The sequence below is a fragment of the Borostomias antarcticus genome (genome assembly GCF_949987555.1).
Source record: "Borostomias antarcticus genome assembly, chromosome: 5".
In the NCBI taxonomy this organism is placed as follows: domain Eukaryota; kingdom Metazoa; phylum Chordata; class Actinopteri; order Stomiiformes; family Stomiidae; genus Borostomias; species Borostomias antarcticus.
Genome location: NC_140238.1, coordinates 28,492,523 through 28,519,035, shown reverse-complemented (window position 1 = coordinate 28,519,035; position 26,513 = coordinate 28,492,523). Strand labels below are relative to the sequence as shown.

Here is a 26,513-nt window from a genome sequence, read left to right as displayed (position 1 = left end):
GCCCGGCCCTGACGGAGTGTTGCGCAGCAGTTATAATAAATCTATTTGCGATACAATGTGCCTATAGGAGCCTTGGAGTCTGTTTGTCCGAGTGCCCTCTGGTAGACGGTTATACACTGAACACTGTTTACATGTATTATACTGTTTGTCGTTATGGTTCGGGCCGGGTCCGCCCCGGCTCTCCCTCTGCTCCCAGTCTAGACCCTCACCCCTGCCCCAAACCCCTGGTTTGCCCTGCCCACCCCTGCCCCAGACCCCTGGTCCACTCTGCTCGCTCCCGGTCCAGACCGTCACCCCTGCCCCGGGCCCCTGGTTCGTTCTGCTCACCCCCTGCACCCGGTCCAGACCCTCGCCCCTGCCCCAGACCACTGGTTCGCCCTGCTCACCCCCTGTTCCTGGCCTGGATTCCTGACCCTCATCTCCTGTGCCCCCTGGACCCTCTTGGACCCTGAGCACCTCCCCTCCCAGTGACTGCCCCTGCACTACCCCCAGAGACTTTTGTACATGTTGGTCACTTTGTCATCAGGTTTTGTTCTGTTAGAGTTAGTTAGAGTTGAGAGCTATGCGACCCTGTGTGGTGAACGGCAGAAATATAATACAAATAACAGCAGCAGCAATAACAATCATGATGATAAAGGAGAGATAAGTGGTAGCACAGAGCATTTCTCAGGAAAAGGTTCCTTACAGAAGCACCTGGGTTACAAACTCATCATTACCAGGCTCTGATTGTTTTTCACTGCCGTTGTTTTCACGTTTGGAAATACATGGAGGTGAATGAGCCATAGTTGCATTCACTCCCATGTATTTCCAAATGCGAGAACAACGGCAGTGAAAAACAATCTGAGTCTGGTAATGATGAGTTTGTAACCCCGATAGTGTATTCAGCCTGTTATTTTGACTATTTTGGTTCTTGAAGTGGTGTTTTTACAGTAAACTTTTAACATTGAAGTGATGAATCTCGTTGTCTTTTATTATTGTCCTTATTTCAGCTCTGCGTTGTGTTTTTCGTTTCCAATAAAAGACGGCCCCAATCTCACACAATACCACACAGTCCAGTGTCTCCTTTTCAGGTGTATTCCAAATGAATCTCTCCAACACGGGATTTGAGCCTCAGCAAAAGCGGTTTATTCCAGAAGGTTTTACATACAAAAGACGATGGCATGCCTAATGTACAGTTGACCTCTCTGTATGCTGTCTGAACCCAAATCAAAGCATTGGTCTCGTTGCAACGTTCTTATGTGGTTTGAGTGTCCCCTCCTCCCTCATCTCTTCTCCGATAAGACTGTCTCTGGTCTCTTCTGTGGCCTTGTTTTGTCACGTTAACCTACGCCGCCTCGGCGCCCAGGCCTTTATCTCTAACCACAACAATGGTGTTTGGCCCAGAGTGTACCAGCCATGGAATGTCGTTATCTCATAAGTCTATGGAAGAGGGACACTTCTTACCGAAAACTCAAGCCGACAGCCATACTCAGAGGTCAATCATCATAATTAGGAAATAGCTAACAGGATCATATTAAAAGGCATTTCTCTGAAAATCAACAATATTCAACAGAAGTCAACGGGCACTTCCGCATCCGCACCCCTAATTACGTCAGACTGACCAATATGGCAGCTGAGGTGAATAAGGCGAATTGGTAAGTGTGACTTTACTGGTTACTCTCCAGGTACAGAACACCGTAAGGAACATACATGCATGACACAGAATAGTCAGATTAGGCAATCTACTACAATGCCCTCCCAGTGACATGACCTCACTGGTGGGGAAGGAGCCGGAGCTTGTGAGGGAGGTGGAGCGATACCAATTACACCTGGTGGGGCTAACCTCCACGCACAGCACCGGTTGGACCATATTCTTCTCCGGAGTTGCTCACGGTATGAGGCATAAGGCAGGTGTGGCTATACTAGCTAGTCCCCAGCTGAGCGCCTCTGTGCTGGAGTTCACCCCAGTGGACGAAAGGGTCGCCTCCCTACGCCTTAAGGCTGTGGGGGGGGGGGGACTCGTGTGTGCATATGCACCAAACAGCAGTTTGGAGTATTCGGCCTTCTTGCAGACCCTAAATTGAGTCCTATATAGGGCTCCTGTAGGGGACTCCACTGTCCTATTGGGGGACTTCAATGCTCACATTGGCAATAATAGAGACACTTGGAGGGCCGAAGGTCGATGATTGATTTTGTTATATCATCTGAACTGGCTAAAGATTCCCCAGGCTGGTTGATGATGCTAGGGAAAGGGATGCCTGGGGCCCCCTGCTTGAACTGCTGCCTCCGCGACCCGACCCTGGATAAGCGGATGATGATGGATGGATGGATGGATATATGCCCTCCCGTTTCCTTTGCTCTCTGTCGGTTCATTGTCTATGTTAGTGTGTTTTGCTCCCAGTGTTCCTTGGTTTTCTTTTTAAGTTTTTTAAATTAAAACCTTTTGAAATTACAACTTTTTTATAACATATTTTGAACCTGCGCTGCCTGCTGTCTGCTTTTGGGTCCTACCTCCACCAGCCTCAAACCCTAACAGTTTGTCATGTGTTGGTATGTGTTTTTTTACGTGTAAAATCACTTTAAGTATTGCCCTTCAGTTTTGTTGTGATGGCTTGCAATGACAATAAAGTAAACTTCAACATGAAACATGATAAAGGTTTTCCATTGTGCTTATTGGCTCCACCTCTGAAACTCCCCCCATTTCTACTATAAATGTGTCTGTTGTGTTTGAGAGAGCATTAGCAGTGTGAGGTGTCAGGTGCCAGCAATCTGTACAGTGTTTGAAGGATTATGTCTGTGTTGGAGGGTGTTCTTCTCCAGAGTCCCAGCTCGGTGACCCTGCTGGGGGCTGTGGTGTTTCTTCTGCTCCTCTACTTCCTCTCCTCCAGTTCCAGGTCCCAGGAACAGGTGAAGGAGCCTCCAGGACCCAGGCCACTGCCCCTGCTGGGTAACTTACTGCTGCTGTATCTCAAGAGGACCTACCTCTGTGAGGTGAGACATTGAGGAGGTTGTTCTTTTATGTATTCACATTTTGCATCATTGTGAAAACATGTGAACCCAAGAAGTATCAGGCACATGGCTTTGAAACAAAAGTTGTGATGTGCCATTCAATTGACTGGTTGAATGCTGGTCCCTGGTCTCCATTTCATCAGCTCTCCAAGGAGTATGGGTCTGTGTTCACAGTCCATTTTGGACCTAAGAAAGTGGTGGTCCTGGCAGGATACAAGACGGTCAAGCAGGCTCTGGTCAACCATGCTGAGGAGTTTGGAGACAGAGATGTCTTAACTATCTTCAGGGCGATACATGATGGGCATGGTAATTAAGGTTTAACCCGTCTCATGTTGCTATGTTTGTTACATTCTTGTCAGTGGTCTCTATTTAGACAGTTGATTAATTCAATGACAAAAATACAAGAAAAAGTACTGTCTGCCTGACACATTCTCATTATTATTTTTCAGCACTTTGTGGTGAATATCTATGCCTTCTTCAGTGGTTCCCTGGCTTTAACAAAAAGTTATATGAAAATAAATACTGGTTATTTTTTTTACATTTTAATTTTAATTTATTATTGTCCAGAAATAGAAATATACTGTTTGATGCAAAAAATGTCCTGGTGGAGGACCCCCAGACCGCCCCCCCTCTCCTGCTGTGTGGGTGCATACCACCAGGCCTGAAAAAAGGGGAAACACTGCCTTCATTATAAGGCTCAAATGTTTTGTGGCACCAGTAAGATTTTTTATTTATTTATTGCCCAAAAATGGCTCTTCTGATAGTAAAGGTTGCTGACCCTTGCACTTGTAGGCTACACAGAGGACTGGTACTCTGGTCACTAGTACATAGAGGACGGGTTGTCTAGCCAGTAGTACATAGAGGACTGGCAACCTCATCTGTCACCTCATCAGTGATGGAACCTGGGGTCACTGGGTGTTTCGGGTCTTTCAAGATCAGACACCCTCACCCATGCCACCCAGCCGTGGTTGATCAGACTCAACTTGTGTTCAGGTGGCCTTTGCTACTCCCCATGCACCTCCTCTCCTGATCCAGAGCCATCTTGAAGCTTTCTCTGCCGCCTCTGTGATGTTATTAATGGCTCTTCTCCTCTTAAATCTCATAACTAGGCTATGCCATGATATTGTGTGATATCAGGTTGAAATCTTATAGTGCGTATTCATCTTCCACAGGGATCGTGTTTGGCAATGGAGACTCCTGGAAAGAGATGAGGCACTTTACCCTGACTAACCTCAGAGACTTTGGGATGGGCAAGAAGATGATTGAGGAGAAGATCATAGAGGAGTGTCACCTATTGACTGAAGTGTTTGACAAGCATGAAGGTAAGAGCAATAGTAACAGTTTGGATAAAACAGTAGGGAGGCTACACACTTAAAAATAGAATTCAGAACCAACAGCACAGAAACCCTCTGGAAAATAGATTCCAGATATGGGTTCTGTCAGTCCTATTTTCAGTTGCAAACGGCAATAACCATTTTGTTCATTTTATTTTTTTATCCTCACCATAGGCAAGGCATTTGACATATTCCAGCCAGCGAGTTATGCTGTCTCCAATATTATCTGTGCCATTGTGTACGGTAAAAGGTTTGAATACGATGACTCCCAGTTCACCAAGATGGTGGATCGAACCAAAGAGAACTTCAGACTATTGGGCTCGGTCTCGATGCAGGTACTATTCCATCTTCTCAAAATGTTTACTTGAAAAGCAGCTGAGAGATAGACTGGCCATCTACTTGGGCAATTGATATTATGATGAAATAAAATCTACTTCAAGCACAATAAATTTAATAAAGTTGTAATCTTTGTGTGTGTGTGTGTATGTGTATGCGTGCATGCTTGTGCCAGTTGTACAACGTGTTCCCCTGGCTCGGAATGTTTCTGAACACCAGGACTCAGATCTTGAAGAATATTGACGCCAATACGAAACAGATGAGTGACCTGATCAGGGGTCTGCAGGAGACTCTGAACCCCCAGGTGTGCAGAGGCTTTGTGGACTCCTTCCTCACCAGAAAGCAGAATCTGGAGGTAGGTAGTAGAGGTCTGTGAGGGCCTGAAATGTCGCCCCCAGCCCGGCCCGTGGCAATCAGGCCCGGCCCTTCAGAAGTGACTCAGCCCCAGCCCGACTTAAGACAATATAATGATGTGATGTCTCACTCTGTCTCTCTCTCCTTCACACAAAGGCTAGCAGCTACATTAACCCACGACTAAAAATGCACAGTGCAATAATGGAGAATCCTCCTCTCTTGGAGAAATTCATTAGGCTAAACAGGAACGAACTCGCTTTGAAAGTTTAATGAAAATACCGGTAGCCTACATGCACTGTCGGGGTGAGTATCAGAAACCACATCACCTCCACAACAACCACACCCACACCATACATACCATGCATGCCACGCACCACCAGAACCACACCCACACACCATACACACCATGCATGCCACGCACCACCAGAACCACACCCACACACCATACACACCATGCATGCCACGCACCACCAGAACCACACCCACACACCATACACACCATGCATGCCACGCACCACCAGATGACGTTGGTCGCCCCCGTGATACTTGCATTGATATTCTCAAAATTCCTAACAAATCGCCAACCGGCTAAATCAAAGTTGCGGTCAAAGGCAAAACGATTTGTAGTTAATTCCATCCACTGTTGCTGGCTTCAGCGCTGTTCTCCTCTCCTCCAGCATTTGGCCTGCGGTGCTGAAATTTGGCTCGCTCGAGCTGCTGCTTGCGGGTATACTCAACATGTAGCGTGTAAATCTAGCCAGCATTGGAACTTTGAGAAGTTATCCCTTTTCTAGCTGATCTTTTAGCTTGTCCATCTCGACATCAGCTTAAAAAAAAAAAAAAGTATAGCGGGAACGCTACATTACGTGTGTGTCGAACCCGAACCCTACCCGAACCCTAGCCGAACCCTAGCATACATTAAATATTCGGCCTGAACCCGGCCCTAATCTGTCTATGGTGTCGGGTCCCGTCGGGCCGCGTCGGGTTTGCAGGGCTCTAGTAGGTAGACCCAGAACAAAGAACAAACATTTCTCTCTCATTTTAGAATGACTACTTGGGTTCCATAAAAGTCCAACTGAAACCATTCACCCAGCTTACTTATTGTCTGTGGTTACTCGGTACTGATTACTGGTGCTTGTAAAACAAGTTTTAGTTTCTGTTGAGCAAATCTACTGTAGTTGGGTCATCTCCTGCACGTTCATGACCTTAGAAAGCAAATGTTCTTTTCTCAGAGGATTTGTTATTTATGAAGATTAAAATGCAAATGTAGGCCCCATGTCCCTCACAAAAATGTGATGATGAGAGGAGTGAGTGTGGTGAATCAACAGATTCAGTTGAAAAGTGGAGGTGCATTGGTTAAATACTAACGAAAAGTTGAAAATTCTGGCTATACCTTGTACTTCCATAAAGTGGATATTGACGTATAATGACGCCAATGCATTCCAATAAACACCTTTATCGATCAATTCAATTTAATTCATTTAGAAATTAGTTGGGTCATGTGACCATGGTTTGGCCCACAATGCTGCACAGTAGGTTACATGTTTTCTGTGACATTTTTTGGTTGAGGGACTTTTTTTCTTTTCTTTCGATAATCCTTTGATAAACCTATTTTTCGCCTTAAAATCCCAGATGGCTGACAATTTCAGCTCCGAAAGGTCACATTTTCAAAGTTGTCACAGAGGTCATCTCAGAGGTCAAAAGGGTCAACGTTTGTGGTTGATGAGAAACCCACAATGTGCTATGAACTGAATGAAATAATTCAACACAAATTCCTGGATGCAACTCAAAACCGGACATTTTCTTTCTCCGGAAAGTTTGTTTATTCAAACATTCAGAGCGCACTCTGGTTCTTACCCTTAGTTATTGATCAGTTTCATGCTTTCAATCATGCATTACATAGCTTGAAGCATGATAATGTGTATTCTGCCCTGAACCTCACATTCAGCTTTACATATGCCCTATGATCTGTGTTCTTGTATTTTATCAGGAATCAGGCAAGATGGACACCTACTACCACAATGATAACCTGTTGGCAACAGTCGGCAACCTGTTTGCTGCTGGGACTGACACCACAGGGATGACCTTGGGATGGGGTTTGATGTTCATGGCCAAGTACCCCTGTATACAAGGTAAGGACCAAAACACGCACGCACGCACAGAACGCTCAAACTTACTTATGGGGGTCTATTGTGTCTGATGATGACCATCCTCTCCTTTTGGAAGGAGGGCGTTGAGCCTCTAGCTTTCCAATGCCTTTAGCACATTGAGACTTGGGGTGATGTGGTATCTCTTCTGTGTGGCCTTAATTTGATCCTTGGACCTTTTTTCTGACCATCAGCAGCATGTTGGCCTTAGTGTAGTTGGCCATAGAGGACTTTGCATAATAGTCTAAGCTTTAACATTGGCACTTTATTACCGTGAGTCACAAGTCACTGGCTTGAAACCACAGGTGTCACATCACCTTTCCTCTAGAATCGAGTGGCTTAAGCACTTAAAGATTACTATGTTTAATCTGTCAACACTAGTTTTAGAGTAACTTTCCCCCTCTCTTTCCTGTCTCCTCAGACCAGGTTCAGGAGGAGATCAGCAGGGAGATAGGAAGTCGTCAGATCTTGGTAGAGGACAGGAAGAACCTTCCCTACACTGATGCTGTCATCCATGAGACCCAGAGACTGGCCGACGTCTTACCCATGTCCGTGCCTCGTGTCACCAGCCAAGATGTCACCTTCCAGGGATACTTCATCAAGAAGGTCAGATGGCTTGCAACCACAAAGATTCCCTCTTCAAAATGTTGAGAGCATCAGTTTGACTGGGAATCTAACAGCTCTGTGGTTCTCTCTCTGGTCCACAGGGGACCACTATTTTTCCTCTATTGACTTCAGTTCTGCAGGACGAGAGTGAATGGGAGAGCCCTCACACCTTTAACCCAACCCACTTCCTGGATGAGCAGGGCAAATTTATCAAGAGGGCTGCCTTTATGCCCTTCGCTGCAGGTGTGTTATCGTCATCAATGCAGAAATTGTGGTGACGATAATACCTGTCTCTACTGAAAATAATTGTCTCTTTCTCTCAGGTCGCAGGGTGTGTCCGGGGGAGAGTCTGGCCAGGATGCAGCTCTTCCTCTTCTTCACCTCCCTCCTGCAACACTTTTGTTTCTCTCCTCAACCCGGGGTAACAGAGGATGACCTGGACCTGACACCAGCTGTGGGCTTTACCCTCAGCCCCACAGCCCGCAAACTGTGTGCAGTCAGCAAGGTTTAAAAACACCCCATATATTTGAGCTTTGTAAATAAAATAAAAAAACTAGTATTGGATATATGCAGCACTTTATTCAAAATACTTTGGTTTTGTTTATGTCAAGTAGGAAATATTGTCTCAGTAATAGAGAATACAAGAATGTGAGTTATTAACCTGGCTGTACGCCTTCCATCATTGTAATGAAAAGTTTCAATCTATGATAACCAGATCACCAAGCATTAATGTATTAGATTCCCTCTGTATACTGATATGTATTGTAGCATTATTTGTGTCAATATAGAAATGTCATTTAAATAAACTGTGTTTTTGTGGATCATGGATACGCTGTTTTAAGGTTCACTGACATGTTCAGAGCAATTGACCACTATCATGACATGAAATTATATTTTCAAGAATTATCTATTTTGCATCTAAATGAGTCTTGAAAACCTTGGCAGTAGAACTTCAACAGCACAAAAGCAGCAGACACCAATGGGATGGACAAGCTGATCAGGAGGGCGAGCTCGGTCCTGTGTGTCAACCTCGACTCTGTGACTGGTCACACTTGACAGTGGAATCTTGCATCTTGCGCATCTTTCTTTGCACAACCTAAGCATCCGAAGGAAACTCTCCATTTGTTGAACACTTGTTATCTAGCATGATTATGCAGTTCATCTGTATATTTGCAATTCTTGTATATTGTACTCCTTGGCACAACTGTACAGCTCATCTGTATATTTACACCTTTTATACATTGTGTTGATGAGCCTTGAATGGGGCTTGTGTCACAGTGCAATTTCCCCTCGGGGCTTAATAAAGTACCCACCTCCCTACCTACCTACCTACCTACCTACATATAACACTAACATATAGTGTGGCTCCAACTATACTCTTAAAAAGGATACATAAAGGACTAAACATAGAAAAACAGCCTGGAGACCAAAGCACATAAAACAAAAATGAACTGAACAAGTTCTTATAGTGTCTCCACTTTGATGATGTTGATCTGGTGCTCCTGTGAGGAGAGAGTAAGGGGTGAGTGAGGGGTCAATGCTGGCTGGGAGGACGCGCTGCAGTCCCGGAGAGTCCCGGCTGTGCAAGCCCTTCGGTAGTCCGCCGCTTCACTCTCTGCTACCCTGTAAGTCTGAGTGTGGGACTGGCTATACGCAGGGACATAGGACTGGGAGTAAGTGTAGGTCGGCGTGTAAGGCTCTGTGGGTGTCGATGCGTGAGTGAGCGGGATGCTATCGCCACTGCTGCAGGCTGGGAACCCGTTCACAATACTGGGGCTCAGTCCGGGCAGCTTGAAGGCCTCTATGGTGTCCAGACTGGGGGTGTCTATCTCAGGGAAGCCAGGCTGGGCTTGGCTGCACTGGGATGGGTATGTTCCCTGGCTGTAGGTGAAAGTGTCCTGGGTGTAGGAGGTGGGGCCTGGGGCGGAGGCAGGCAGGGACAAGGGGGAGGGCGTTTTGGTGTGATGCTGCTGCTGGTTGGTGCTGATACAAGGCCCCGATCTGGAGGCCAGCGTCTGCAGAGTACTGAGGATCTGCCTCTGGACCTGGGTCTGCTGGACTTGCTGCTCCGCCAGCATCCGCACGGCCAGGCCTAGGCTGCGCACCTCTGAGCCTAGTGCCTGGACCTGTTCCTGGAGCCCACTTCCGCCTCCGCTACCCCCACCGCCCACACCTCTCCCTCCAGCCTTCTGGGCCAGCTGCTGAGGGCTGGGGTCCCCCTCTCTCCTGGCAGGGCCCTGACCCGTGGTTTGGAGCTGGTTGACAGCCCCACATGGACCCTGGGATGTGGGGACGGCTGGCGCTGGGCCGGGAAGCCGGATGTCTACGCGGGGAAGAGGGTGCGGGGAGCGCACAGGTGGCAACAAACGTCTAGGAACTCCAGCGCCCCCTGGCTGCCCATCAACATTCCTCCTCTGCAGAATAGGAGGACAAAATAGGAGATATGAGAAAGGATATGACAAACGCAGCTTGAAGAAACACTTCTGACTTGCTGTGGGGAGTGATTGTGTTGTGCTTGCTTGCTACTTACTGCCTGAGTGATTCTCTGGGTGCTTGGGTCATAGGACTGTGGTTGTGGTTGTGGTTGAGCTGCCGATGCTCTCTCAGTATCGGGGCCAGAGGAGAGAGCATCTAACAGAGAGTTAGATTGGTCTTTCCTCAACACTGATGCCACCTGCTGGTAAGACTCTTTTAACTTAGGAGAGAGAGAGAGACAAGACATGATCAAAAAATGAATATCAAATATTGTACACAATAATGTAAATATTGCACACAAGAAATGACCCAAGATGAACCTAAGAAAAGGATTGTCTAGCTACCCTTATCCTGTGTGATAGGGCCTTATCGAGGAGTCTCTTGCGAGCAGCCAGTATGGGGTTGGTGGCTGGTGAGGGTGTCACTCTTCTCCTCATGTATGCCCCAGTGACAGTGACACCAGCGGGCCCCGACCCGGCTCTCTGCACCGTGGGCTGGACACCCCTCAGCTGGTTGCTCTGAGCCAGCGAGGTAACACTGACAATCTGGATGTCCTTGTCATCTTTTCCTTCACCCGGACACTCAGGTCTACTATCTCCACTGGTCGCTCCAGACCCTGAGGGCTGAGATCTCCTGGCCTCAGGCGTAGGACCACTCTGCTTAGCAAACTCTGTTGCAGCAACGTAACCAGCATGGCGTGAGGCGTCTCGTAGTAGCTGCTGTAGGTGTAGGTTACTCCAACCTTCCCGCCTCCCTCCTTGTCTTCCCCTGGTCCCAACTAAGGCCAGAGGGGCTGCACCCTCCTCAGGTGTCCCCTGCTTGCCCTGGAACTCCTTGAGAAACAAGTAGATGGCCTGGGCAGACACTTTGATGTTCTCCAGTTCCAACACGGCCTTGATCTTGCGGAAGCTCAGGCCATTCTTCCGTAGTTCTACCACCTTGCGCTTGGCATCATCATTCAGCCGGCCCATAGTCACTTTCTTCTTAGTCTTGCAAATCGCTACCAGACAACCAGAGCTCTCTGCCTACCAATCGTCTGGGGATTTCTATATTGAAGATAGTTGCTAGAACAAGTTTATTTTAAACACTCTTTTTGCAACGAAAGCTGGGAGAACGTCTCTAGTTGAGCGACTGACTTGTGAGTCTTACTCCTGGCTGACTCTCCCAACCTGATTGCTCCACCTTGGCACCTGGCGGGGGCAGAATTCGTCAGTCATGATGGCACACAACATGTCATTATTTCAACATGTCAGGGATAAAACTTAATTTGAAAGATAGATCAATCTATACTGCCCTTTGCTGGTGTGCAACAGTATTGTTGTCTAAATCTCGTGTGTGCGCGTGGACATACACACGGACGGACACATCACGTAACTAGGAGCGCTTAAAAATGAGGTTGGACTAGCTGGGTTAGCAACTAGCTCATGCTTGCTCGTGTATACTAGTGCTCACCTCTGATAGCTAGCTAGCTAGCCCAATACTGCCCGTTGTCGTATGGCTTGAGAAAACTTCGAGGCAAAGTCAGTCTTCTTGGTACTGGGACATATATGGGTATACTCAACATGTAGCGTGTAAATCTAGCCAGCATTGGAACTTTGAGAAGTTATCCCTTTTCTAGCTGATCTTTTAGCTTGTCCATCTCGACATCAGCTTAAAAAAAAAAAAAGTATAGCGGGAACGCTACATTACGTGTGTGTCGAACCCGAACCCTACCCGAACCCTAGCCGAACCCTAGCATACATTAAATATTCGGCCTGAACCCGGCCCTAATCTGTCTATGGTGTCGGGTCCCGTCGGGCCGCGTCGGGTTTGCAGGGCTCTAGTAGGTAGACCCAGAACAAAGAACAAACATTTCTCTCTCATTTTAGAATGACTACTTGGGTTCCATAAAAGTCCAACTGAAACCATTCACCCAGCTTACTTATTGTCTGTGGTTACTCGGTACTGATTACTGGTGCTTGTAAAACAAGTTTTAGTTTCTGTTGAGCAAATCTACTGTAGTTGGGTCATCTCCTGCACGTTCATGACCTTAGAAAGCAAATGTTCTTTTCTCAGAGGATTTGTTATTTATGAAGATTAAAATGCAAATGTAGGCCCCATGTCCCTCACAAAAATGTGATGATGAGAGGAGTGAGTGTGGTGAATCAACAGATTCAGTTGAAAAGTGGAGGTGCATTGGTTAAATACTAACGAAAAGTTGAAAATTCTGGCTATACCTTGTACTTCCATAAAGTGGATATTGACGTATAATGACGCCAATGCATTCCAATAAACACCTTTATCGATCAATTCAATTTAATTCATTTAGAAATTAGTTGGGTCATGTGACCATGGTTTGGCCCACAATGCTGCACAGTAGGTTACATGTTTTCTGTGACATTTTTTGGTTGAGGGACTTTTTTTCTTTTCTTTCGATAATCCTTTGATAAACCTATTTTTCGCCTTAAAATCCCAGATGGCTGACAATTTCAGCTCCGAAAGGTCACATTTTCAAAGTTGTCACAGAGGTCATCTCAGAGGTCAAAAGGGTCAACGTTTGTGGTTGATGAGAAACCCACAATGTGCTATGAACTGAATGAAATAATTCAACACAAATTCCTGGATGCAACTCAAAACCGGACATTTTCTTTCTCCGGAAAGTTTGTTTATTCAAACATTCAGAGCGCACTCTGGTTCTTACCCTTAGTTATTGATCAGTTTCATGCTTTCAATCATGCATTACATAGCTTGAAGCATGATAATGTGTATTCTGCCCTGAACCTCACATTCAGCTTTACATATGCCCTATGATCTGTGTTCTTGTATTTTATCAGGAATCAGGCAAGATGGACACCTACTACCACAATGATAACCTGTTGGCAACAGTCGGCAACCTGTTTGCTGCTGGGACTGACACCACAGGGATGACCTTGGGATGGGGTTTGATGTTCATGGCCAAGTACCCCTGTATACAAGGTAAGGACCAAAACACGCACGCACGCACAGAACGCTCAAACTTACTTATGGGGGTCTATTGTGTCTGATGATGACCATCCTCTCCTTTTGGAAGGAGGGCGTTGAGCCTCTAGCTTTCCAATGCCTTTAGCACATTGAGACTTGGGGTGATGTGGTATCTCTTCTGTGTGGCCTTAATTTGATCCTTGGACCTTTTTTCTGACCATCAGCAGCATGTTGGCCTTAGTGTAGTTGGCCATAGAGGACTTTGCATAATAGTCTAAGCTTTAACATTGGCACTTTATTACCGTGAGTCACAAGTCACTGGCTTGAAACCACAGGTGTCACATCACCTTTCCTCTAGAATCGAGTGGCTTAAGCACTTAAAGATTACTATGTTTAATCTGTCAACACTAGTTTTAGAGTAACTTTCCCCCTCTCTTTCCTGTCTCCTCAGACCAGGTTCAGGAGGAGATCAGCAGGGAGATAGGAAGTCGTCAGATCTTGGTAGAGGACAGGAAGAACCTTCCCTACACTGATGCTGTCATCCATGAGACCCAGAGACTGGCCGACGTCTTACCCATGTCCGTGCCTCGTGTCACCAGCCAAGATGTCACCTTCCAGGGATACTTCATCAAGAAGGTCAGATGGCTTGCAACCACAAAGATTCCCTCTTCAAAATGTTGAGAGCATCAGTTTGACTGGGAATCTAACAGCTCTGTGGTTCTCTCTCTGGTCCACAGGGGACCACTATTTTTCCTCTATTGACTTCAGTTCTGCAGGACGAGAGTGAATGGGAGAGCCCTCACACCTTTAACCCAACCCACTTCCTGGATGAGCAGGGCAAATTTATCAAGAGGGCTGCCTTTATGCCCTTCGCTGCAGGTGTGTTATCGTCATCAATGCAGAAATTGTGGTGACGATAATACCTGTCTCTACTGAAAATAATTGTCTCTTTCTCTCAGGTCGCAGGGTGTGTCCGGGGGAGAGTCTGGCCAGGATGCAGCTCTTCCTCTTCTTCACCTCCCTCCTGCAACACTTTTGTTTCTCTCCTCAACCCGGGGTAACAGAGGATGACCTGGACCTGACACCAGCTGTGGGCTTTACCCTCAGCCCCACAGCCCGCAAACTGTGTGCAGTCAGCAAGGTTTAAAAACACCCCATATATTTGAGCTTTGTAAATAAAATAAAAAAACTAGTATTGGATATATGCAGCACTTTATTCAAAATACTTTGGTTTTGTTTATGTCAAGTAGGAAATATTGTCTCAGTAATAGAGAATACAAGAATGTGAGTTATTAACCTGGCTGTACGCCTTCCATCATTGTAATGAAAAGTTTCAATCTATGATAACCAGATCACCAAGCATTAATGTATTAGATTCCCTCTGTATACTGATATGTATTGTAGCATTATTTGTGTCAATATAGAAATGTCATTTAAATAAACTGTGTTTTTGTGGATCATGGATACGCTGTTTTAAGGTTCACTGACATGTTCAGAGCAATTGACCACTATCATGACATGAAATTATATTTTCAAGAATTATCTATTTTGCATCTAAATGAGTCTTGAAAACCTTGGCAGTAGAACTTCAACAGCACAAAAGCAGCAGACACCAATGGGATGGACAAGCTGATCAGGAGGGCGAGCTCGGTCCTGTGTGTCAACCTCGACTCTGTGACTGGTCACACTTGACAGTGGAATCTTGCATCTTGCGCATCTTTCTTTGCACAACCTAAGCATCCGAAGGAAACTCTCCATTTGTTGAACACTTGTTATCTAGCATGATTATGCAGTTCATCTGTATATTTGCAATTCTTGTATATTGTACTCCTTGGCACAACTGTACAGCTCATCTGTATATTTACACCTTTTATACATTGTGTTGATGAGCCTTGAATGGGGCTTGTGTCACAGTGCAATTTCCCCTCGGGGCTTAATAAAGTACCCACCTCCCTACCTACCTACCTACCTACCTACATATAACACTAACATATAGTGTGGCTCCAACTATACTCTTAAAAAGGATACATAAAGGACTAAACATAGAAAAACAGCCTGGAGACCAAAGCACATAAAACAAAAATGAACTGAACAAGTTCTTATAGTGTCTCCACTTTGATGATGTTGATCTGGTGCTCCTGTGAGGAGAGAGTAAGGGGTGAGTGAGGGGTCAATGCTGGCTGGGAGGACGCGCTGCAGTCCCGGAGAGTCCCGGCTGTGCAAGCCCTTCGGTAGTCCGCCGCTTCACTCTCTGCTACCCTGTAAGTCTGAGTGTGGGACTGGCTATACGCAGGGACATAGGACTGGGAGTAAGTGTAGGTCGGCGTGTAAGGCTCTGTGGGTGTCGATGCGTGAGTGAGCGGGATGCTATCGCCACTGCTGCAGGCTGGGAACCCGTTCACAATACTGGGGCTCAGTCCGGGCAGCTTGAAGGCCTCTATGGTGTCCAGACTGGGGGTGTCTATCTCAGGGAAGCCAGGCTGGGCTTGGCTGCACTGGGATGGGTATGTTCCCTGGCTGTAGGTGAAAGTGTCCTGGGTGTAGGAGGTGGGGCCTGGGGCGGAGGCAGGCAGGGACAAGGGGGAGGGCGTTTTGGTGTGATGCTGCTGCTGGTTGGTGCTGATACAAGGCCCCGATCTGGAGGCCAGCGTCTGCAGAGTACTGAGGATCTGCCTCTGGACCTGGGTCTGCTGGACTTGCTGCTCCGCCAGCATCCGCACGGCCAGGCCTAGGCTGCGCACCTCTGAGCCTAGTGCCTGGACCTGTTCCTGGAGCCCACTTCCGCCTCCGCTACCCCCACCGCCCACACCTCTCCCTCCAGCCTTCTGGGCCAGCTGCTGAGGGCTGGGGTCCCCCTCTCTCCTGGCAGGGCCCTGACCCGTGGTTTGGAGCTGGTTGACAGCCCCACATGGACCCTGGGATGTGGGGACGGCTGGCGCTGGGCCGGGAAGCCGGATGTCTACGCGGGGAAGAGGGTGCGGGGAGCGCACAGGTGGCAACAAACGTCTAGGAACTCCAGCGCCCCCTGGCTGCCCATCAACATTCCTCCTCTGCAGAATAGGAGGACAAAATAGGAGATATGAGAAAGGATATGACAAACGCAGCTTGAAGAAACACTTCTGACTTGCTGTGGGGAGTGATTGTGTTGTGCTTGCTTGCTACTTACTGCCTGAGTGATTCTCTGGGTGCTTGGGTCATAGGACTGTGGTTGTGGTTGTGGTTGAGCTGCCGATGCTCTCTCAGTATCGGGGCCAGAGGAGAGAGCATCTAACAGAGAGTTAGATTGGTCTTTCCTCAACACTGATGCCACCTGCTGGTAAGACTCTTTTAACTTAGGAGAGAGAGAGAGACAAGACATGATCAAAAAATGAATATCAAATATTGTACACAATAATGTAAATATTGCACACAAGAAATGACCCAAGATGAACCTAAGAAAAGGATTGTCTAGCTACCCTTATCCTGTGTGATAGGGCCTTATCGAGGAGTCTCTTGCGAGCAGCCAGTATGGGGTTGGTGGCTGGTGAGGGTGTCACTCTTCTCCTCATGTATGCCCCAGTGACAGTGACACCAGCGGGCCCCGACCCGGCTCTCTGCACCGTGGGCTGGACACCCCTCAGCTGGTTGCTCTGAGCCAGCGAGGTAACACTGACAATCTGGATGTCCTTGTCATCTTTTCCTTCACCCGGACACTCAGGTCTACTATCTCCACTGGTCGCTCCAGACCCTGAGGGCTGAGATCTCCTGGCCTCAGGCGTAGGACCACTCTGCTTAGCAAACTCTGTTGCAGCAACGTAACCAGCATGGCGTGAGGCGTCTCGTAGTAGCTGCTGTAGGTGTAGGTTACTCCAACCTTCCCGCCTCCCTCCTTGTCTTCCCCTGGTCCCAACTAAGGCCAGAGGGGCTGCACCCTCCTCAGGTGTCCCCTGCTTGCCCTGGAACTCCTTGAGAAACAAGTAGATGGCCTGGGCAGACACTTTGATGTTCTCCAGTTCCAACACGGCCTTGATCTTGCGGAAGCTCAGGCCATTCTTCCGTAGTTCTACCACCTTGCGCTTGGCATCATCATTCAGCCGGCCCATAGTCACTTTCTTCTTAGTCTTGCAAATCGCTACCAGACAACCAGAGCTCTCTGCCTACCAATCGTCTGGGGATTTCTATATTGAAGATAGTTGCTAGAACAAGTTTATTTTAAACACTCTTTTTGCAACGAAAGCTGGGAGAACGTCTCTAGTTGAGCGACTGACTTGTGAGTCTTACTCCTGGCTGACTCTCCCAACCTGATTGCTCCACCTTGGCACCTGGCGGGGGCAGAATTCGTCAGTCATGATGGCACACAACATGTCATTATTTCAACATGTCAGGGATAAAACTTAATTTGAAAGATAGATCAATCTATACTGCCCTTTGCTGGTGTGCAACAGTATTGTTGTCTAAATCTCGTGTGTGCGCGTGGACATACACACGGACGGACACATCACGTAACTAGGAGCGCTTAAAAATGAGGTTGGACTAGCTGGGTTAGCAACTAGCTCATGCTTGCTCGTGTATACTAGTGCTCACCTCTGATAGCTAGCTAGCTAGCCCAATACTGCCCGTTGTCGTATGGCTTGAGAAAACTTCGAGGCAAAGTCAGTCTTCTTGGTACTGGGAAAAAGCCTAAAACGGGGTTACAGTATATAGCTAGCTATGACTATGTTTATTAGATAGCCAGCTAACTACTTATGAAGTTTACACCAGCCGCTAGATAGCTAGGTAAACAACAAACCCATGCAAAACAACCAGTTGTGGCGCTTTGTCGAATACGTCATCTTGTTGTATGTCACTGTCTTCGTCAGTATTCCGCGACGGAAGTTAAACACGGCGTGTAGTAGCACTAGCCATAATTTTCGGAGGGACTTGAATTAAATGTAAGGTTTGATATTAATTTTGGACACGCTGTAGATTGTGATTGCGATTATCAAGAATATGTACGTATCACGGTCTTATATTATGCTGTGATGAATACACATGAGGACGAAACGCGTTAGCTTGATACAGCATGAGCTAACTTTAGCTTGCTAGCTAGGCAGACAACTATGCTTGGCCTGACAGGATTCGCTACCCATGAATTAAGCACAATATAATGGGTAGTAGGGCATTGATATACATTTCCTACCTGAATGGTTATCAGAATGCCCTATATTGTGCTCAAACCATGGGTAGTTAGCGCATCCTGTCAAAGAGACAATGATACGATTATAAACCGATTATGTTGCTTAATGAATCAACATTATTTATTGGTGTCTCATGTTTGTGTTCCCAAAATAATTCATTTTAGCTCGACACAACTTGCATACTGGTGCCGGTCAGATTTATTACTCATACAAAGCCATCTTCACCAAAACTCACGTGAACACGATGCACATGTTTGTTTTACGTCTGTTATGTACAGTCATTTACGATTCACCAACTTTTTTGGTGTATCATTGACTTGAGAATAAACTTGCTGTTTGGATGCCTGTAACTGCTGTTGTTAGGGATTTTTTCCTTGTTGTCAATCTAGCTTGCTTACTAGTAACAACATATTAACAGTTGGCATAGAATGATCAGCCAGATTTCAACAGACTGCAGATAGTCAACTATCTGGTTGGGAAAAAAAATAGTTTTATCACTTTGTCACAGGTGAGGTTGTACTTAACCTTTTTCATATTCCACCCATGTGACTCATGTATGTCACTGTTTTTCAGGGCGCCATCACCCACCAAGCGGAAGGAGGAGGAGAAGACGAAAGACTGGGGGAAGGAGAAGACAGGTCCCAAGGAGGGGGCTGACAGGGGCCGGGAGAAGGGACAGAAACGCCGCAGTGCCTCCACTGGCAGCAGCAGCAGGTATGCATATGTGATCTTTGAGGGAACCTAACGGCTTTGGCAAGGCAATAGTCTGAACTGATTCACCTGATTTGTCGTGCACCGTGGTGGAAACGGGCCGGAGCTCACAGGAACGCCATTCTGGGTGTAAAATCTGAAGTGGAAGTGTGTTCGGGTCCGGGTCCAGGTTCAGACTGTGATTGAGATGGGGGACTCGCATTTCTCACGGGGGAGCATACCCACGGACTCCCCTAGCAGGACTGGGAGCTCGGACCCCTCGTCCTCATAGTGAATAATTTCCGATTCCACCACTGCTTCCGATTCCACCGCTTGTGCATATGGTTTGTGGAGTGTTTTCCCATGACTATATCTGGGATGCGTGTTTTTTTCTGTGTGTGTGTGTTTTCCTCCCTACTCCAGGTCTAGCTCTTCCTCAGGCAGCAGCTCCAGCTCCTCCAGCGGGTCGGGTTCATCCGGGTCCAGCAGGTCTGGGTCCTCCAGCTCCCGGTCCTCCAGTTCCTCCAGTTCCTCTGCGTCGCCCAGCCCCAGCCGCCGTCGCCATGACAACCGCCGGCGCTCGCGCTCCACGTGAGTCACTGCTATATTTATGGTGGCGCTCTGTCTCTAAATGGCGGTGCGTGATGCTGTGTGGTAGGCACTGTTAGGTTAACTTTGGGTCAAATTTGTGCTGCAAGTCCACTGTTACTAATGCTGACCTTTTAAAAATCTAATGTTATTTTGTAGGGTAGGGATTTGGGACTAAATCTAAGCACCTTGAAACAGAGAGGATTTAGAATCGCGTGTGGCACAACAGAGACTCTTTTCCACACGAGTCAAAACGATGGCATTTTGTACGCCAGTCTAACAAAAAAATGTATAGAGAGGCGGTGTGTGAGCGGAGCGACGTTTGTTTGATTTGCCAGTCCCCCAGCTTTCAAGAGAAATACTGGGAAGTGTCCGAATTTCAGAGGCTTTACCAGGAGCGCGCATCAATTTTAGCTGGACTAATGCCGGGCTCAGACTACAGGATTTTTAGGCCGATTTATCCCCGATTCACCCCTACCGACAATCGGAGGAGAAATCTGGTCTGGAACGTTGGTCAGGGCCGATGATCGGCCCAGATTATCTTGTAATGTGAGGGGTTTACAGATCAAATCTTATACCTCCCGATCGGCTCGCAGACCCATCGGGGCGGCCCCGATAATATCAAACATGTTTGATATTTAAGATTATTACGTCCCGACTTTACAAGTGAGACAGCGAGACCAGTGGTTCCTTGCTCCCTCGGGTATGATAAGATCTTGTAGTGTGTGATGAGCCGTTATTTTCAAATCTTGCTGTGTGTGCTTGTTTAAGATGCGCAAGAAGAACATCTGTTAAGATTCTCCTTATGTGCGTGATGTAACCCGATTTCGAAATTGGTTAGGATTTTAAATATCCTGTAGTGTGAGCCCGGCATTAGACGGAATAGCCTGTTCTCTCTTCAGCAGTATGCAATGGTTAGTGGTTACTGGAATTTATTCGTCTTCATCATGGGCGATCTCTGAATCCCTATATTTCTATAGCCTAACGTATAGATCAATTCCTGCCCCTAGTATATTAGGCTATATGAGCTGTTCCTGTAGTCAGTATATGTTATAGACCCTATTTCAGTAGCCTACAGTAATGTGTTTCAATACTGGGAGTAATAGGCCACTGCAGGTATCTCTCGTAACTCAGTGATATCTCTTTACCTACACTCAATTGCTCCGATGTGGATTCAACATGCTCAGTTGTCCCGACTCGAAAAATCCTACGATGTAGCCCATGGCGCCGGACACACCGCAAGAACTCTGACCACGATGCTCACGGATGCTCACAACGGCCGATTATCGGCTTGGTGTATCAGGGGTTTTAGTAAAGCTAACTTTGGGTCTGATTTGTGCTGTACGTCCACTGTTAGTAATGCTAAATTTGAGTCAACCTTGTGCTGCAGGTCCAAAACACAGAAGAGGGGAGATGATAGGGAGAGAAAGAAGAGGAGCCCCACCCCCAAACCCACCAAAGTTCACCTGGGACGGCTGACCAGAAATGTGACTAAGGTGAGCTGAGATTCTGAGGCATTCATTTACCTTTTTCATCTCGCTATATTACATGAAGTGAATGTTGATTTTCTGCTGTCCCTACCCAGGCCCACATACAGGAGATCTTCTCCACCTATGGGAAGATCAAGGTTGTTGACATGCCAATGAGCAGGCTCCCCCACATGTCCAGGGGCTTCGCCTATGTGGAGTACGAGGCGCCGGAGGAGGCCCAGAAGGCCCTCAAACACATGGATGGAGGTAGGAGGATGTGAAGACCTTGATAGGATGAAACGGATTTAGATCACTCTGAATTGTATTGGGCTACTTCAGTATTGAGGCTTTGTGTTTTCTGGCTTTCCCATAATCCCAGGCCAGATCGATGGACAGGAAATCACTGCCTCTGCTGTGCTGCCTCAAAGACCACGCCCTCCCCCCCGCAGGCCTTCCCCTCCCCGGAGAATGCCCCCGCCTCCCCCTATGTGGCGCCGCACCCCTCCCCGCATGAGAAGACGGTACCGCCTCCACCTAGCGCTGATTTACTCATGTCTCAATATGGTTTCCGTTTCATTATGCTGAGCTAATCTGCACAACCCCTCCCTAATGTCTGCCTCGTACTGTGCACCTGCAGGTCTCGGTCACCACGGAGACGGTCCCCAGTGCGCAGGTCCAGGTCACCTGGCCGCAGACGTCACCGGTCCCGCTCTAGCTCCAACTCTTCGCGGTAGAGCGACCCCGATCGTGACCGGACCCCAATACATCCCACCATGCCCCTCTGACCTCAACCTCCCCCAACGCCAACCCCTGGACCCTAGAGCTTCCTTGATCTTAAACCCGCTGGAACGCCCTCCTGAAACCCTCTCACGCAGATATGAGTTACGGGAGTGACCCTTCCACTACAGATATATGGACACCATAAAACAGGCCCTCATTCAGATCCAGATCAGCTGTAGGAACACCATATACCAGATCAGCGGTAGAACAACATATACCAGATCAGCGGTAGAACACCATATACCAGATCAGCGGTAGAACACCATATACCAGATCAGCGGTAGAACACCATATACCAGATCAGCGGTAGAACACCATATACCAGATCAGCGGTAGAACACCATATACCAGATCAGCGGTAGAACACCATATACCAGAACAGCTGTAGGAACACCAAATATCAGATCCAGGCATCTGCCTTTAGGCTTAACAAACAGGCCACAGAACATAGTCTCAAACAGCCCTTTTTGTTTTGTCTGTTTATGTTCTTCAGGTTTTTTCTTAGGGTACCTACACAGGTGCTGTAGCTCTTGAGATTTTTTTGTTTTGTTTTATTCAGGCTTACTTTAGAAGTGTACTAATGATTTTCTTAAGATGTAAAGCTGCCTTTACCTTGTACTTGATTTTGTATACATTTTGAAATAAAAATCACTCCCAGGTGGTGGAATAAGCGGTGTAGGTTTATGAGCAATCTCTACTGCCCTCTGCTGGTTGTTAATTGGTGTAAATCTCATGCTAGGGAACACACAGACTTATGCATGGAAGCGGCCGCACCGCTCAAAAAGGATGAAATATCAATTTGTGTATAAGCATGGATTTGATCATCCAGTCATTTAAAGAATGCAGATGCATGTTTCCTATTAGACTGGAATTGCTGATGCTCTTTCTTTTTAACTGAATCTATTTTTAGAGGAAGCAATAGCATGCACCGGTGTTTCCTGTGCTACTGCTAACACTGCGCCTCCACAGAAATAATAAATAATGGGCCCACTTGAAGCTACATTCACCCTGTGCTCTTACTCCCTGATGTGATCTGGTCTTGGGCGAGTGATTTTTCTCATTGGGACCAGACCAGTATAATGCCATTAGCCTACTGGGCCAGTGACAAATATGACCAACTGTGACAAATGTATTGAACAGCACAAGTATGCCTAAGCTCATAAACTATTAACAAAATACCCGAGTTACTCGAAAAGAAATCTGACCCCGCGGCCTCCCTTGGAGAGCATACATTATACTGGAGGAAAGATTGGCACGGAAGGTTATACTGTCCTCGTTTGCACTGCAGGTTTCCAAACAATTTTAAATGATTTGGAAATGTGTTTAATTTCTCACTACATGAGATCAGTAGCCAATACACCCAATGATTACACCATTGATTAGGACGGAGCAAAAGCGAGGAGACCCTTTATTCTGTGTCTTGGAAATGTGATCATGCACGTAAATACAGAGTAGGGAAGCATAAAGACTGACCGCTTGAGGTCTCACTTTTTAGAGGAAGAGAGAGGATGCGGAGGAGCAGGAACTAGGCGAGGAATTGAATAATCTACTGTAATAATTCCCCTGGAATAAATGTGATCTTTGCAAATGTAGGTTCAGTTCTACAGATAAAATACATCCTGATGATGATATAATTTAGTTAAGGCTACTCGCTGCTAGCGAGAGCGCAACGTGCACTCAAAACATCCCTCATTTTTGATGCATGGAGGGATCCATTGAAAAAGATAGTTTAAAATAGATATGGCTTCGGAACAAGATAAGAACGTAGATCGTCTGAAAGAGTTGTTGGGAAGACCTGGAAACGAGAGCTGTGCCGATTGTGGAGCTGCAGGTACAGTAGCCTCTAATCCTCTCCACTGTCTCGGATCTGTAGGCAGGTGGCTTCAGTACAGGTGTCCGGCAAGGTCATTGATACGCGGTTGAAGGAAGTCGGAAGTTAAGGTTAATACAGACCGTTAGCATATTCCATTTCAGCTTACAATGAATTCTGTCAAAAGTTATTATTCATTTCAAGAATACGAAATGTTAGGCTACTGTCTGGACTGTTCTGTAAGCGACTTCTCGTGATGCCATGCATGTCATTTGATATTGTAAAGTAAATGCTGTAATGCACTCTGTCTACTTAATCTATGTATGGACCTTTCAAAAAGTCTAGTAGGCTAGCCTAGCCTATAGCTCTCAAGCTCTGTCACAGAAGTTGCTGGATCGCCCGTTTAAAGTCAAGATCTGCTCAGATCACCCTTTTCAACACGTTTATGCGAGTTTCAGCAGAAATGCAGGAAAACATGTTACTGTATAATGAACATAGGGAGAGAGCAAGAGAAAATGATGAAGTATCTATCTATCTATCTATCTATCTATCTATCTATCTATCTATCTATCTATCTATCTATCTATCTATCTATCTATCTGTCTGTCTGTCTGTCTGTCTGTCTGTCTGTCTGTCTGTCTGTCTGTCTGTCTGTCTGAGTCAAAGTCCAAATGAATAGAGGTGAATGGGCAGCCGTTTTCTGGTGGGTCTGTGCCCCCCCAGCAGGGGGTGGCTCGTGGGGTGCTCTCACCCCATACACCCCAGTCCAAACCCCATGTCTCTAGCGCAGCCAGAGTTACCTCATCATCAACCTTCCATAATCGTGGTGTGCCGCCTTCTATTAAGACCTGCAAATAGTACCAATGCCTATTGTGGTGTCACAGGTGATTCAAACCACAAACTCTCCACATTGGGAACCTCTACAGTACATTGAAAAGCTAGACCAATGAAGCATTTGTCTGGGGAATGTTGAGTCATTTTCACTCACCACACACAAGCCAGGTTCCTATCTCTGCTAAAATGGTCCCTGCATGTCCCTGGCTTACACTAATGTACAAATGAAGATTGAGAACAGCACTCCAAGTTGATATATAGAGATATAAAGAACTTTCATGGCATTAATAATATCAACTTGGAGTGCTGTTCTCAATCTTCATTCATATACCATTTAGAAATTAGCACCCAGTTGTTTTCAGTATAAGCCAAGTTGAGTTGAGCGCGTTCTTTTCTTTACACTAATGTACGCCATGTCCCTGGCGGTGCTCTGAGGTCGATTAAGTTGTTCAGGCTTCAGACCAGGTATGGGAGGAGGGTTGAATCGCAGGCGAGAAAAGACCCCCACCCTCCCTTCCTTCAGAAGATCCCGCTAACAGCTCATCTCTCCATCTCCAGTTGAACCCACACCTCCACCAGCCTCTCTGCTGCTCTCTAAGATGGCATTCGGGTCCAGGACAGCAGGCATATGGACAGAGCGATGTCTCAATGCCTCCCGCCTCTCTGTGTGGCGTGGGTGGGCCGGGCTATTAGCAGTCAGAGAGCATGATACTGATCTCCCATAGCCTCCTTTTACTGGAACTGTTGGTGACGGCATGGGCAGCAATCTTAAGTGCAGCTGAGCGGGCTCTGCTGTTGTTTGGCTGTGGACCAAGCAGTGTTTCTATTCAGAGAGGAGATCAGGGTGCTGAAACCACAAGGGATGCACTCATAAATTGTATACTGTAGATTTACGGTCTATGCGATAGAATTTGGAACCACTGGAATTAGGGCTGGGTTAAAAAAAAAATCGATTGATCGATTCAGAATCGATTCATGAATCCCAAAATGGATCTTTTATTTAATGAATGAATAAATAAATGAAGGAATGAATAGTTCATTCATTCATTCAATTATTCATTCATTCATTTTTGGAAATCAGTATCGATACCCAGCCTCAGTGTTGCATAACTTGGCAGTCATGTATTAAGGTTACAGCAAAAAAAAAAGAAAAGTTTTTAGTAACACTAACCGAATCGATATTGAATCGAATCGAATCGTGATAATCGATTCTGAACCTTGTGAATCGGAATTGAATCGATTCTTGAAATTCGAATCGATACCCAGCCCTAATTGGAATTGACTCTTGTCATTGGTGTTCTGTTCTCTACTTACACCCCATTCTCTGTTGCATTTAATGCAGACATGAGTGACTCATCTTTTATGCTGGTTTATGAACACTTAGTTTCCTAGCTCAGGGGTGTGGCCGGCCACTCAAGAAGAGTGGAATAGTGACATGAAACTATCTGTGTTTTTGTGGATAGTGTGTGTGTGTGTGTGTGTGTGTGTGTGTGTGTGTTCTTCACTTGTCACCTAATCTGTTAAAGTAATACAGCACTCATAGAAAAGCCACTTGATGTTGTTCTAGCTCTTTGACCCAAATCCAAGAGACACTTCTGAAACTAAACCAACCATCATCTCATGTGTGCAGTAGCAGCCTACACAAGCAGCAACATATTTACCATACATCTCAAATTCTGTCTTGCTCAGTGGGAGATTTCTATGGGAAAGTACTTAAAGTTTTCATATCCTGTAATAGCAGCAAATCATTGGTGAGATTGTACAGACTCTGTCTCTGTCTCTCTGTCTGCATCCCTGCCTCTGTCTGTCTGTCTGTCTGTCTGTCTGTCTGTCTGTCTGTCTGTCTGTCTGTCTGTCTGTCTGTCTGCCTGTCTTTCTGTCTGTCTGCCTGTCTGACTGCATACCTCTCTATCTCTCTCTGTCTGCGTCCCTGCCTCTGTCTGTCTGCCTGTCTGACTGCATACCTCTCTATCTCTCTCTGTCTGCGTCCCTGCCTCTGTCTGTCT

General features: G+C 46.6%; 6 protein-coding genes across 6 annotated transcripts in view; 4 read left to right on the top strand and 2 right to left on the bottom strand.

The window, feature by feature from the left end:
* Positions 1-2,769: 2,769 nt before the first annotated feature.
* On the top strand, positions 2,770-8,276 carry LOC311309732 (cytochrome P450 2K1-like; the record flags this gene model as incomplete). The annotated part of the gene is made up of 9 exons (XM_084439055.1): positions 2,770-2,970; positions 3,132-3,294; positions 4,161-4,310; positions 4,497-4,657; positions 4,834-5,013; positions 7,003-7,144; positions 7,581-7,765; positions 7,867-8,008; positions 8,089-8,276. The coding sequence occupies 9 exons, from the start codon at positions 2,770-2,772 to the stop codon at positions 8,274-8,276; spliced, it is 1,512 nt and encodes a 503-aa protein (XP_084295181.1).
* Positions 8,277-8,385: 109 nt separating this feature from the next.
* On the bottom strand, positions 8,386-11,380 carry LOC311309461 (uncharacterized protein). Its single transcript, XM_084438758.1, has 3 exons — positions 10,585-11,380; positions 10,296-10,460; positions 8,386-10,179 (listed from the first exon to the last, which is right to left on the bottom strand). The coding sequence occupies exons 1-3, from the start codon at positions 11,209-11,211 to the stop codon at positions 9,229-9,231; spliced, it is 1,743 nt and encodes a 580-aa protein (XP_084294884.1). The 5' UTR covers positions 11,212-11,380; the 3' UTR covers positions 8,386-9,228.
* A 981-nt stretch (positions 11,381-12,361) lies between these two features.
* Positions 12,362-14,327, top strand: LOC311309731 (cytochrome P450 2K1-like; the record flags this gene model as incomplete). Its single annotated transcript, XM_084439054.1, has 5 exons — positions 12,362-12,370; positions 13,054-13,195; positions 13,632-13,816; positions 13,918-14,059; positions 14,140-14,327. 5 exons carry the CDS (start codon positions 12,362-12,364, stop codon positions 14,325-14,327), a joined length of 666 nt encoding a protein of 221 aa, XP_084295180.1.
* Positions 14,328-14,436: 109 nt separating this feature from the next.
* Positions 14,437-17,460, bottom strand: LOC311309868 (uncharacterized protein). The gene is made up of 3 exons (XM_084439207.1): positions 16,636-17,460; positions 16,347-16,511; positions 14,437-16,230 (listed from the first exon to the last, which is right to left on the bottom strand). The coding sequence occupies exons 1-3, from the start codon at positions 17,260-17,262 to the stop codon at positions 15,280-15,282; spliced, it is 1,743 nt and encodes a 580-aa protein (XP_084295333.1). The 5' UTR covers positions 17,263-17,460; the 3' UTR covers positions 14,437-15,279.
* Positions 17,461-18,028: 568 nt separating this feature from the next.
* Positions 18,029-22,522, top strand: LOC311308968 (uncharacterized protein). Its single transcript, XM_084438082.1, has 7 exons — positions 18,029-18,090; positions 18,910-19,050; positions 19,450-19,617; positions 21,005-21,110; positions 21,200-21,350; positions 21,463-21,604; positions 21,721-22,522. Coding segments are annotated over exons 1-7 (807 nt in total). The 5' UTR covers positions 18,029-18,088; the 3' UTR covers positions 21,818-22,522.
* A 1,081-nt stretch (positions 22,523-23,603) lies between these two features.
* LOC311309332 (arf-GAP with dual PH domain-containing protein 1-like) overlaps positions 23,604-26,513 on the top strand; it is a gene marked incomplete at both ends in the record, with an annotated part of 20,836 nt that continues 17,926 nt past the window's right edge. The window contains one exon of the mRNA XM_084438560.1: positions 23,604-23,694. Coding sequence (XP_084294686.1) covers positions 23,604-23,694 — 91 coding nt within the window. The remainder of the gene's footprint in view (positions 23,695-26,513) is intronic.

Excerpts from the sequence above, each read along its gene's own strand:
- LOC311309461 (XM_084438758.1), bottom strand. The coding sequence starts at position 11,211 with ATGGGCCGGCTGAATGATGATGCCAAGCGCAAGGTGGTAGAACTACGG. Across the intron at positions 10,461-10,584 it reads CCCTATCACACAGGATAAGG|TTAAAAGAGTCTTACCAGCA; the intron begins GTAGCTAGACAA and ends CTCTCTCCTAAG. Across the intron at positions 10,180-10,295 it reads CCCAGAGAATCACTCAGGCA|AGGAGGAATGTTGATGGGCA; the intron begins GTAAGTAGCAAG and ends CCTATTCTGCAG.
- LOC311309868 (XM_084439207.1), bottom strand. The coding sequence starts at position 17,262 with ATGGGCCGGCTGAATGATGATGCCAAGCGCAAGGTGGTAGAACTACGG. Across the intron at positions 16,512-16,635 it reads CCCTATCACACAGGATAAGG|TTAAAAGAGTCTTACCAGCA; the intron begins GTAGCTAGACAA and ends CTCTCTCCTAAG. Across the intron at positions 16,231-16,346 it reads CCCAGAGAATCACTCAGGCA|AGGAGGAATGTTGATGGGCA; the intron begins GTAAGTAGCAAG and ends CCTATTCTGCAG.
- LOC311308968 (XM_084438082.1), top strand. Across the intron at positions 19,618-21,004 it reads CGCCGGCGCTCGCGCTCCAC|GTCCAAAACACAGAAGAGGG; the intron begins GTGAGTCACTGC and ends CTTGTGCTGCAG. Across the intron at positions 21,605-21,720 it reads CCTCCCCGCATGAGAAGACG|GTCTCGGTCACCACGGAGAC; the intron begins GTACCGCCTCCA and ends GTGCACCTGCAG.